The 13,571-nt window shown below is 49.6% G+C and overlaps 1 protein-coding gene across 1 annotated transcript in view; it reads right to left on the bottom strand.

Annotated features, from left to right (window-relative positions):
* Positions 1 to 896: 896 nt before the first annotated feature.
* The window catches only part of LOC135058237 (C-type lectin domain family 7 member A-like), a 115,340-nt gene continuing 102,665 nt past the window's right edge, over positions 897 to 13,571 (bottom strand). Inside the window, exon 5 of the mRNA XM_063963776.1 lies at positions 897 to 1,050. Coding sequence (XP_063819846.1) covers positions 933 to 1,050 — 118 coding nt within the window. The 3' untranslated portion in view covers positions 897 to 932. The remainder of the gene's footprint in view (positions 1,051 to 13,571) is intronic.

Raw genomic sequence — 13,571 nt, 5'->3', positions numbered from 1 at the left:
GTAGCTCTGCAGCGCCGGCGGCTGGGCTCGCTGTTACCTGTCAGCGGGGAGGGGAGCGCAATGCACGGAAGTGCAGTGCCGCGGAGCAGATCGAATTAGAGATCTGATCTCCGGTGCGTGGCGGGGGGCCCTTTTCTGACAGGGGGGCCCGGGGTACTTACCCCCGGAAACCCCCCCTTAATCCGGCTCTGTGTGTGTGGGGTGTGTGTGTGTGTGGGGTGTGTGTGTGTGTGTGTGTGTGTGGGGGGGGGGGGTGCGCTGGGAATGCTGCCAGGCACGGTAGTGTTAAATACCAGCAGCTGTAAGGGAAATAGCGCTGCAAGATACATTGCGCCCGGTTTTTTCAACATTCTTAAATCATACTTACCGACTTCTGGGCTGCTCTCTCCGGGAGAGAGCAGCCCGTCGGCTACACAGGGGGGGCTGGCAGTCAGGTGACACGCAAGGGGGGCGGGCCGGAGGAGGAACGGGGGCGGGCCGGAGGCGGAACGGGGCGGGCCGGAGGCGGAACGGGGCGTGACTTCTGAGTCGCGTCATTTAAGCCACGCCCCCCGCAGTGTAATGCCGCGATTACCGGCATTATACAGCAGGGGGCGTGGTTACGATGACGCGATTCAACAAGAATCGCGTCATCGCCTGCCCGGACCGCCCACTTTACTCGTTAAGTGGGCGGCGGGCAGGGGTGACCACGGGTGACCACCGAAAGTCGGGAGACTTGCCTGCGCTTCCGGGGGGCCGGGAGGGTCACCCGTTTTTCGGGAGCCTCCCGGCCATTCCGGGAGGGTAGGCAAGTATGTCTTAAATAGGTTCCTTAGATCAGTATAAGATGCAGCGATTTTTGTTTATTTTATAATCTTATAGGAACCAAAATGCACTCAAATATTTAACTTCGGTTTTTAATGTTCCACCACGAGAGTGTTAAAATAACAATGTCAGATCTTCACAGCTTTCCTCTGACATATAAATGTATGAGTATCATTACAGTTCTCACTATAATAACCACTGTTCTGCACCAACACACAGTTTCCTGAGATCACCTTCAGCTGGAACCTATGTAGAAAATATAAGACAATAGTTGACATCACATTACATTACATTGGTTTGGGGGATTTAGCCATCAATAACTACAAGACACTGATCTGCTGGCTGACCTGACCTCTCATACAGGTATCCGGACTCCAGGTCAACAGCAAAAAGGTCGGCACACCTTAGGTCAACACCAATTGGTCGACATACCTTAGGTCGACATGGACAAAAGGTTGACATGAACAAAAGGTTAACAGGAAAAAGGTCGACATGGAAAAAGGTCGACATGAGCTTTTAAGGATTTTTTTCTTTTTTGGAACCTTTTCATACTTAACGATCCACGTGGACTACAATTGGAACGGTAATCTGTGCCGAGCGAAGCGGTAGCGGAGCGAAGGCACCATGCGAGGGGACGCGGTGCACTAATTGGGGTTCCCGGTCACACTACGAAGAAAACGACACCCAAAAAACCATAAAAAATTCATGTCGACCTTTTCCCATGCCGACCTTGTTCCTGTTGACCTTTTGTCCATGTCGACCTAAGGTGTGTTGACCAACTGGCGTCGACCTAAAGTGTGTTGACCTTTTTGCTGTCGACCCTGTGTCCCAGACCCCTCATACATACATGAACTGGACAAAAGGCAAACATGATATCAAGACTGTGTAAAGGGCACGGTGCAAGGTCTCTCTGCAGCCTACGCAAAGCTTCAGCCTAGCACCCTCTAACCTGCAATCCCCATCACCACCACCTCTCAGAGGGGAGATGCAGGTAACCACTATGTGGGCTGGGGTGAATTGCCTCATTATACATATACACTCAGTCACAAAATTACCCAACGACACTGCTGGCTGCATATATGTAGTCAGGTGCTGCTGGCTGCTGGGAAGGCGGGATCCAGGGGCCTGGAGGAGGTGCATCAGGGCTATGAGGTGCGACCATGGAGGTGCCTCTCGGGAGCCATACTTACATTCGCCTCCTATGTGCTGTCACATGACTTGATGTTACACATGTCAGTACATAGGAAGCACTGAGACACTATGGGGTAAATTTACTAAGATGGGAGTTCTAAGATGGGATGTTGCTGTCAGGAATCTGCATTTTCCATCACATCACTGCTGTGGAACTACAGGTTCCAGCAGTTCAGTTTTGTTCCAGTTCTCGTTTTCAGTCCTCTGCAGCCTGGAGTACATAGTGCTTCAACTAACTCACAGCTGATCTGGACACCCAATCCAGCTAGTATCTCCGCCTGCAGTTTGTGTCCAATCACTGCTGGGCAGGTGGTATAACTTCCAGTTTGTGGCTCTCTGACATCGCCTTGGACAACACGTCACATCCCGTGAACAGGCGGCTCCTGTTTGCAATCCTCTGTCTACAGAGATTTCCTTGTGTATTAGACCTGTGGAACTACAGGTCCCAGCTGTTCCAGTTCCCAGTTGTTCCTGTGGAACTACAAGTTCCAGCAACCCCTCCAGCTCTCCTGCGACATTCAGTGTGCAAGTTCCTGTGTTCCTGTGGAACTACAAGTTCCAGTAACCACTCCAGCTCTCCTGCTGCATTCAGTGTGTAAGTTCCTGTGTTCCAGTCTCCAGATCCCCGTGTTCCTGGTTACCTGCTTGTTACTCCGTGTTCCTGGTTATCCTACTACAGCTCCGTGGAACTACAAGCATCAGCAATTCCTGCATTCATTTACAGGCTTCACACCAATCTCCAACACAGTGTGCTTCAGCCTCAGCTGTAGAGACTCCATCTCCAGGTGCAGCTCATCACCTCACCTGTGAATCAGCTTGCAAGCTGCCTGTGCTTTCCAATAGCACTGTGAACCCTGCATCAAGTCTTCTTCATCTGCTACCAGGTTTGCTACCATTATTATCACCTCTGCTGGCTCCACGTGTTTATCATCTCTGGTTCCCATACCAGCATATTGCCATAGACTCTCACTGTATTGCCATAGACTCTCACTGTTTTGTCATAGACTCTCAGCTTCCACGCTGCATCATACCCATTGCATTTATTATTGTTTACTTCTCCAAGTATTCCTGCTGCCATATTGTTTTATCTTTCTGCTTAATAAACAACATTGTGCACATGCGCAGGAATCCAATCCAGTATCCTCACTTCTTCCATCCTACCTCCACTGACCCACTAGCACCCCCTCCGGGGACACAAACCAGACCGAACCTGACAGTTTGTCCAAGGCCCATGGACTCGGATGGTGGTCAGAATGTGGGGTCAGGGGCCTTACAAAATCTGGTCTCCCGTTTGGATGGTCAAGAGGCTGCGCAGCAGCAGATGATCCTGTTTCTACAGGGAATGTCTATCCGTTTGGATACCTTGCAGCAATCCCTTCCAAGTTCTGTTGTTTCTCCAGTTCCTGTTCAAGTCACTCCTGCTCCAGTCATTTCAACTTTCCCTGCACAATCCGTTCCTGTGGATGGATCTTGCTCAAGTCAGTCCTATGGCAGTCCCTTCACAGCTAACTATCCAGAGAGAGCGACTTCCTCCTTTGAAAGCTTCAAGACTCCTTTGTTGTCTGCTGTGAACTCTGAGCCAATAAGCACTCTTTATCATCTATTGGAACAACTTCAAAGTCTCCTAACAAAAATCATTCCAATGATGCCAGAAATCCTGGGTGGTGCTTTAAACGCAGTGAAGAGTACTGCTCAAAGTATTGAGACTAGTGCGACCTCCGTGTCAACTTTTCTTCAAGCTAAAGTCTCTTCTCCTATGCAGAGAGAGGGCAGATTCCAGAGCTACCCGCGCTCCAAACTAACGGAAGCTGAACGCCGGCATCGCAAGCAGCTTCACCTCTGCTTTTACTGTGGGAGTTCTAGTCATCTTATTAAGGACTGTTCCTTCCGCAACTCAAAAGTTGGTGACAGGTCCCAGCATCACAGTGTTTTCACCTGCAAACCTTCCAACGTATCCTCTACAGTTTCAAGTTCCTTTACCTCGGACAGGAGTGTCCAAAAAGTATACGATTGGGGTCCTGTGACAAATAGACCCAATCCCAAGTTCAGAAATCAACAGAGACTATCTACGTTACCCATAACTAAAATAGTTTCTGTGCCTACAGCCCGAGAAGGGGCATCTGTGCCTACAGCCCGAGAAGGGGCATCTGTGCCTACAGCCCGAGAAGGGGCATCTGTGCCTACAGCCCGAGAAGGGGCATCTGTGCCTACAGCCCGAGAAGGGGCATCTGTGCCTACAGCCCGAGAAGGGGCATCTGTGCCTACAGCCCGAGAAGGGGCATCTGTGCCTACAGCCCGAGAAGGGGCGTCCGTGCCTACAGCCCGAGAAGGGGCGTCCGTGCCTACAGCCCGAGAAGGGGCGTCTGTGTCTACAGCCCCAGGTGGGGCATCTGATGTTGTGACCCCAGTAGGGGTATCTGATGTTCAGGTTCCAGAAGTGGCATCCGGGCATGCAACTCAAAGAAGTGTGTCTGATCTATTAACCCCAGGAGGGGTCTTTGGAGTTTCATCCTCAAGTGAGGAATCCAGGGCCAAGATCCCAGGAGGAATTCTTAAAGCCACAGATACAGACATGAACTTTTGTTTGCCAACTTCTGAGAGTGCTACCAGCTCAGTACCACTCCAAGAGGGATCATCAGAACATCCGGATTCTGTCTATACAGAGTCAAGTGTCAATGGACCTAGCCCGGTTCCAGCCGTCGGTCCAAAGTCTCCACTGGTTCCAGCCAGCCCGAGTAGCTCTGTTTCCAATGCTGAGCTACCTCCTTCGGTTCCAGCCGATTCCAGTCTCTTCATATCAAATCCGGTTCCAGCCGGTTCAAGCTTATCTGGACCCAATCCGGTCCCATCCGTCTGTCCAGATCAGTCTCCACTGGTTCCAGCCAGCCTGAGTGGCTCCAATGATGGGCTACCTCCTTCGGTTCCAGCTGATTCCAGAATCCTCAGATCAAATCCGGTCCTATCCGTCGGTCCGAGGACTCCACCGGTTTCTGCCGCTTCAAGCTCTTCCGGACCCAATCCGGTCCCATCCGTCTGTCCGGATCAGCCTCCTTCGGTTCCAGCCGATTCCAGTAAGCCTCCTTCGGTTCCAGCCGATTCCAGTCTCTTCGGATCAAATCCGGTCCTATCCGTCAGTCCGAAGACTCCTCCGGTTCCAGCCGGTTCAAGCTTTTCTGGACCCAATCCGGTCCCATCCGTCTGTCCAGATCAGCCTCCTTCGGTTCAAGTCAATTCAAATAGTCCTGTACAAGTTCCAGGTCCATCCATTTGTCTAAAGTTGCCATCGGTCCCTACCGATTCCAGTTCCTCTGAACCCGGTGTGGTTCTCTCCGGTGCTTCAAGTAAACAACTCCTGTCGCTATGTCCAGAGTCTACAGTTCTTGCAGATGTTGCAGTTGCCTCAACCCAGATGGAGGCTCTACGCATCTCACCCCAAGATGAAGCTTCTAGCGTTCTGTCAACCTCAGCAGAGAATTCCCGTCAGTCAATCCAGGAGATGACGTCCTCTCTCCACCCTCGAGCATTTCAAGTTGATTCTACTCCTGCTTTTGAATGCTTATTCCAGTCCTCAACTCTCAAGTGTCCTACATTGTCTTCCGAGACTTCATCTGTGTCACAACTGAGGGCCTGAGCTGACGGGAGGCAGCCTCAGTTGTAGGGGCTGAGATGTACCGGAACCTGGGAGGTTGTATCAGACCCCTGGACATGTAAGTAACATGAATAATAACTGCCCGAAGGCGTGACCACGACAACTTAGATAAAAGTCAATGATGTTTATTATGACAACTCCGCATCACAGCAGCAATAAAAGAAAACGTAAAAGTCAGCAAAGAATAAATACAGTTCCTGAGTACTACAGCATGGCAGGAGCCACAGGGCACTGGTAGTGTGAGATAGTTCTTATGATCTTCTAGATGGAAAGTCCTTACCAGGCCCGGCTGTAGCAATGGAGATAACCCAGGATTGTACCAGCTGGTGTTCCAGGAAGAGCTGGGTTGCTGAAGGTAAAACAGCTGCTGTGGATACTGGCTGGAACCAGACTGTTGTTAGCACGGAGTGGATACTGGCTGGAACCAGTTAAATAATAAATGAACTTTGGGAGCGATGAAATGTGAACTGAAATGTAGAACTTGAGAGCGGAGAAATAATAATTCCGGTGGAGAGTGGTAAAGTGTAGAAAGGACACCGGCCCTTTAAGGGAAGCTGTACTCTGCTGGAAGCTGAGGCTGGAAGCAGGTAGTGTTGTAGCTGGAAACAGATGAATCCACAATGGATTGGAGAGTCAGGCTACACCGCAGGTGGAATGCTGGTGCGGGTCTCTATGGTGGAAGTCTTGAGACAGGAGCTGGAACCTGGAAGACAATCATAGAAGAGAGACAAACAGGAACTAGGTTTGACAACCAAAGCACTGACGTCTTCCTTGCTCAGGTACAGCTTACTTATACCTGCAGCAAGGAAGGGGTTGGCTAGGCAATTATGCAAATCAACAACACAGACAGCAGATTGGTGGAAATGATCAGATGACAGAATCCAAGATGGCTGCGCCCATGCAGACACTTGGAGGGAAGTTTGGTTTGTAATCCATGTGGTCTGGGAAACAGTAATGGCGGCGCCGGCCACCGGAGACAGGAGACGCCAGGCTGATAGATGCACATTTAACCACGCGGGCACAGCGGAGGCCGCGGCTGATGAAAAGACCACTCTGCACGTGGAAACTTAGGAACAGCGGAATCCGGTCCTGGAACGCTGAGCCCGCCTTAGGAGGCATCTGAAGGGTAAGTAATGGCGTCCAGATACCCGGATCGTGACAGCACCCCCCCCTTTAGGAGTGGCCCCAGGACACTTCTTAGGCTTTAAAGGAAACTTTGCGTGGAAATTTCGGACCAAGGCAGGAGCATGGACGTCAGAGGCATTGGTCCAAGAGCGTTCTTCAGGACCATAGCCCTTCCAGTCAATGAGATACTGAAGTTGACCGTAACGGTGACGTGAGTCCAGGATCTTGGCCACTTCATACTGGGAACTCTTAACCTCAAATTCTTCGTGGATAACCATACCCGATCACCCACCTTGAGAGCAGGAACTGCTCGACGCTTCTTATCCGCAAACTTCTTGTACCTGAACGATGCCTTGAGCAGAGCTGATCGTACGCTCTTCCAGATATTGGCAAACTGATGCAAGGTGATATCCACTGCGGGAACAGAAGTTGCTGGAAGCGGTTGGAACTCAGGGACTTTAGGGTGGAATCCAAAGTTGGTGAAGAATGGTGTTGAGGAAGATGAAGAATGATACTGGTTGTTATGACAGAACTCGGCCCAGGGAAGTAATTGAACCCAGTCATCTTGAGAGGAGGACACATAGATGCGGAGGAAGGCCTCCAAGTCCTGATTCACCCTCTCAGTTTGACCATTGGTCTGAGGATGGTAAGCCGTGGAAAACTTTAACTTGACTTGGAGGACTTGACATAAACTTCGCCAGAATTTGGCTGTGAATTGAACTCCTCGATCTGAGATAATTTCTTCTGGAAGACCGTGGAGTCGGAAGATCTCTTGTATGAATACTTGAGCCAACTTGGAAGCTGACGGAAGACCGGTGAGAGGAATGAAGTGTGCCATCTTGTTGAACCGGTCAACTACCACCCAGATGGTATTGAACTTGTTGCACATGGGCAAATCTGTAATAAAATCCATCGACAAATGGGTCCATGGTCGACGGGGAACAGATAGTGGAACCAGTTGCCCCGCAGGCGACTGGCGGGATACTTTATGTTGAGCACACTTTGGGCAAGATGCAATAAACTCCAAAACGTCCTTTTTCAGAGTTGGCCACCAATAGGACCTAGAGATAAACTCCAGGGTTTTTTGGATACCTGTATGTCCGGCAAAACGGGAAGCATGGGCCCAATGCATGAGCTTCTTCCTTAGTGTCGGCTTCACAAAACTTTTCCCTGATGGGGGCGTAGAGTCCATCCCTACCGTGGAGAATGCCAACGGATTTATAATAGGATGCTTGTCTGAAGACTCTGACTCATTTTCTTGCTCCCATGAGCGGGAAAGGGCATCGGCCTTGCGATTCTGAGAGCCCGGACAGAACTGGAGTTTAAAGTCGAACCTGGAAAAGAAAAGTGCCCATCTGGCCTGACGAGGGTTGAGACATTGTGCGCCTTTTAGATATAGAAGGTTCTTGTGGTCTGTAAGGATGGTGATTGAATGAGAAGCTCCCTCCAACAGATATCTCCACTCCTCTAGAGCGAGCTTGATGGCTAGCAACTCCTGGTCGCCAATGGCATAGTTGCGCTCCGCTGGGGAGAACTTCCGTGAGAAGAAACTGCAAGGATGTAAATGACCATCTTTAGCCCTCTGAGATAACACCGCTCCTACTCCAACGGAGGAGGCATCCACCTCTAAGATGAAAGGAGAGTCGATGTCAGGCTGTTTCAGGACAGGTGCAGAGATGAACCTCTGTTTTAAAAGATGAAAAGCTTGCATGGCTTCTTCAGACCACTTGGACGGGTTAGCACCCTTCTTGGTGAAAGCAGTAATAGGCGCCACAATGGTGGAAAAGTCTCGTATAAACTTTCGGTAATAATTGGCGAACCCTAAGAACCTCTGGACCCCTTTGAGGGTTAAGGGTACCGGCCAATTCTGGATTGCTTGTAGTTTCTCAGGATCCATCTCTAGTCCGGAACCGGACACAATGTACCCTAGAAACGGAATGGACTTGACTTCAAAGACGCATTTCTCTAATTTGCAGTAGAGATGATTGACACGGAGACGGGACAGAACCTCCTTTACCCAGAAACGATGTTCCTCTAAATCGTTGGCAAAAATGAGGATATCATCTAGATAGACCACGACATGACGGTATAGAATGTCTCTGAAGATCTCATTGACGAAATGCTGGAAGACAGCTGGAGCATTGCTCAATCCGAAGGGCATGACGAGGTACTCATAATGTCCGTCACGGGTGTTAAATGCGGTCTTCCACTCGTCACCCTCACGGATCCGGATGAGATTGTATGCACCTCTCAGGTCCAGCTTTGTAAAGATGGTAGCTCCGCTAACTCTGTCAAAGAGCTCAGTAATCAGGGGTAAAGGATAGCGGTTCTTGATGGTAATGTCGTTCAAACCTCTGTAGTTGATGCACGGCCGCAGACCACCATCTTTCTTCTTTACAAAAAAGAAGCCTGCGCCGGCTGGAGAAGAAGAAGGTCGAATGAACCCCTTTGCTAGGTTCTCTTTAATGTATTCCTCCATAGAATGTGTCTCGGGGAGAGAAAACGGATAAGTTCGGCCTCGAGGTGGAACCTTCCCTGGAACGAGATCAATCGGGCAGTCCCATTCTCTATGAGGAGGAAGGATATCAGCAGAAGCTTTACTGAACACATCCGTGAAATCTTGATATGGAGGAGGTGGAACATCAGACGACCTGGGGGAGGAAGAACAGACAGGCAACACTTTAAACAAACATGTCTTAGTACAGGAGGAACCCCATGCCAGGATTTGCGTAGTCGTCCAATCAATTGTAGGATTGTGAAGACGGAGCCATGGAAGGCCCAGGACCACAGGATGTGTGGCTCTTGGAATCACTAAAAATGAAATAAGTTCGGAATGAAGAACTCCCACTCTCAGACGAACTGGTAGAGTCCTTAGAGAAATAACTGTATCAAAAATTTTACTGCCATCCACAGCAGTTAAGGAAAAGGACGAAGGAAGTCTCTCGGTGGGTAGAGACCACCGTTTAACATAGGCTTCAGTAATAAAGTTCCCAGCTGCTCCGGAATCCAGGAGGGCAATGACGTTCTGATAACGTTGAGCAACTTGAAGCGAGACTGGGAGGTTACAATCTTGAGGAGATGGAGAGGAGATCATTACTCCTAGCCGGCCGTCTCCTTGGCGAGCTAGGATTTGGAGTTTCCCGGACGTTTGGGACAGGCATTAATGGTGTGAGACGGAGCTGCACAATACAGACAGAGAAACTCGGAGAGACGTCTTCGGCGCTCAGCAGGAGTTAAACGGGAACGGCCAATTTGCATGGGTTCATCTGTAGTTGGTGACAGTTGGCGAGGAAGAGGAGTAGAAGATTTTGGAGCAGATGATCTTCCACGCTCAGTTGCTCTCTCTCTGAAACGTAAGTCAACTTTCGTACAAAGTGAGATTAGCTCATCTAACTTGGAGGGTAAGTCTCTGGTAGCTAACTCATCTTTAATACGCTCGGATAAACCATGCCAGAATGCAGCATACAGGGCCTCGTCGTTCCATGCCAGTTCGGATGCCAGGATCTGGAACTGTATAAGATATTGTCCTACAGTACGTGATTCCTGGCGTAAACGGAGAATCTCAGACGAAGCTGAAGTTACCCGGCCTGGCTCGTCGAAGATGCGCCTGAATGTTGACACAAATGCAGTGTAAGAAGATAGCAGGGTGTCGGACCTCTCCCATAACGGTGATGCCCAATCAAGGGCTGAGCCACTGAGAAGAGAAATAATGTAGGCAATTTTTGTACGGTCACTGGGAAAATTGCCAGGTTGTAGCTCAAACTGAATCTCACACTGGTTGAGAAATCCCCTGCAGAATCTTGGAGATCCGTCAAATTTTGCTGGCGTTGGAAGATGAAGACGTGGAGCAGAAATGGGTAAGGTGGGTGGGGTTATAGCTGGAGTCACTGTGGTTGACGCACCAGACGCGCCTGATCCACGGAGAGTTGTCTGAATCCCATCCAGCCGAGTAGAGAGATCCTGGAGACAGCGGATGATGTGGCCCTGTGCAGCCTCCTGATGTTCTAGTCGGGCTGCCAGTTCTTGCATCGGCCTGGCCGCTTGATCCTGGTCTCCGGCTGGATTCATTAGGTCAGTGCTTACTGTCACAACTGAGGGCCTGAGCTGACGGGAGGCAGCCTCAGTTGTAGGGGCTGAGATGTACCGGAACCTGGGAGGTTGTATCAGACCCCTGGACATGTAAGTAACATGAATAATAACTGCCCGAAGGCGTGACCACGACAACTTAGATAAAAGTCAATGATGTTTATTATGACAACTCCGCATCACAGCAGCAATAAAAGAAAACGTAAAAGTCAGCAAAGAATAAATACAGTTCCTGAGTACTACAGCATGGCAGGAGCCACAGGGCACTGGTAGTGTGAGATAGTTCTTATGATCTTCTAGATGGAAAGTCCTTACCAGGCCCGGCTGTAGCAATGGAGATAACCCAGGATTGTACCAGCTGGTGTTCCAGGAAGAGCTGGGTTGCTGAAGGTAAAACAGCTGCTGTGGATACTGGCTGGAACCAGACTGTTGTTAGCACGGAGTGGATACTGGCTGGAACCAGTTAAATAATAAATGAACTTTGGGAGCGATGAAATGTGAACTGAAATGTAGAACTTGAGAGCGGAGAAATAATAATTCCGGTGGAGAGTGGTAAAGTGTAGAAAGGACACCGGCCCTTTAAGGGAAGCTGTACTCTGCTGGAAGCTGAGGCTGGAAGCAGGTAGTGTTGTAGCTGGAAACAGATGAATCCACAATGGATTGGAGAGTCAGGCTACACCGCAGGTGGAATGCTGGTGCGGGTCTCTATGGTGGAAGTCTTGAGACAGGAGCTGGAACCTGGAAGACAATCATAGAAGAGAGACAAACAGGAACTAGGTTTGACAACCAAAGCACTGACGTCTTCCTTGCTCAGGTACAGCTTACTTATACCTGCAGCAAGGAAGGGGTTGGCTAGGCAATTATGCAAATCAACAACACAGACAGCAGATTGGTGGAAATGATCAGATGACAGAATCCAAGATGGCTGCGCCCATGCAGACACTTGGAGGGAAGTTTGGTTTGTAATCCATGTGGTCTGGGAAACAGTAATGGCGGCGCCGGCCACCGGAGACAGGAGACGCCAGGCTGATAGATGCACATTTAACCACGCGGGCACAGCGGAGGCCGCGGCTGATGAAAAGACCACTCTGCACGTGGAAACTTAGGAACAGCGGAATCCGGTCCTGGAACGCTGAGCCCGCCTTAGGAGGCATCTGAAGGGTAAGTAATGGCGTCCAGATACCCGGATCGTGACAATCTGACATTCAGCCTTCCAAGTGTCCACCAGATACAAAAGCTCCAGTCTACTTTGATGGTGACTATGCTCAGTTTCGTGCAGTGGCGAGCCAATACCTCGCTTTTACTGAGTCTGAACCTTCAGTGACTATTTCTCCAGCCAACGCAATCAGATACTTCCTCCTGTTCTTCAAAGGTAGAGCACTGGACTGGGCGAATCCTCTCATTGAATCTAAAGATCCGCTACTGAGTGATCTTCCCGCTTTCTGCGAAGCCGTAAAACAGGAGTTTGCTCCAAAGTTTATGCATTCAGAGTCATCTGGGCATTCTGGCCAATTTGTCAACAGTTTGTCTACTGCTAAATCCTCTCCAACATCTCTGTCTGTGCAAGATCAGGATACATTAGACCAAGCTATTAAAGATTTCCAAGCTGTAAAGTCAAGACAAGGTTCTCAGACTTCAGATTTGAAAGTTGCATATACTCCCGTGTCTCCATCCTACAGCAACACTTCTGAAAGTATTGACTCCCCGGATTCAACATCTGATCAGTCTTCCAGTTCTCAGTTTTTCGACTCAACTCCTTCCAAACATGAACAGGTTCTGTTGCATCAATGCATCAGAGATTTCAAGAATTACAAGAATTGGAGAGCTCAAAAACCAGCTCAAAGTCTACCATCTGTTGATGTAAGTGTTAGCTATGCCTTTTCCCAGGAAGTAAATTCTGTCTCAAATGACCATGAATGGTCTACTTGTTCTGACGGGGAAAATCTGTCTTCTGAAGATGAAAGTTGGGAAGACTTTTGAGGACCTCTGCTTTTGTGTATTTCTAAGTTCTTTTTCAAGGTTCCTCCAAGTTCCAGCGTGGGTGTTCGGTGCCCACCCATAAAAGGGGGGGTACTGTCAGGAATCTGCATTTTCCATCACATCACTGCTGTGGAACTACAGGTTCCAGCAGTTCAGTTCTGTTCCAGTTCTCGTTTTCAGTCCTCTGCAGCCTGGAGTACATAGTGCTTCAACTAACTCACAGCTGATCTGGACACCCAATCCAGCTAGTATCTCACCTGCAGTTTGTGTCCAATCACTGCTGGGCAGGTGGTATAACTTCCAGTTTGTGGCTCTCTGACATCGCCTTGGACAACACGTCACATCCCGTGAACAGGCGGCTCCTGTTTGCAATCCTCTGTCTACAGAGATTTCCTTGTGTATTAGACCTGTGGAACTACAGGTCCCAGCTGTTCCAGTTCCCAGTTGTTCCTGTGGAACTACAAGTTCCAGCAACCCCTCCAGCTCTCCTGCGACATTCAGTGTGCAAGTTCCTGTGTTCCTGTGGAACTACAAGTTCCAGCAACCACTCCAGCTCTCCTGCTGCATTCAGTGTGTAAGTTCCAGTCTCCAGATCCCTGTGTTCCTGGTTACCTGCTTGTTACTCCGTGTTCCTGGTTATCCTACTACAGCTCCGTGGAACTACAAGCATCAGCAATTCCTGCATTCATTTACAGGCTTCACACCAATCTCCAACACAGTGTGCTTCAGCCTCAGC

This window comes from Pseudophryne corroboree, chromosome 3, assembly GCF_028390025.1.
Source record: "Pseudophryne corroboree isolate aPseCor3 chromosome 3, aPseCor3.hap2, whole genome shotgun sequence".
Taxonomy (NCBI): Eukaryota; Metazoa; Chordata; class Amphibia; order Anura; family Myobatrachidae; genus Pseudophryne; species Pseudophryne corroboree.
The sequence above is the reverse complement of the archived record's forward strand: the minus strand, read 5'-3'. Positions and strand labels throughout refer to the sequence as shown.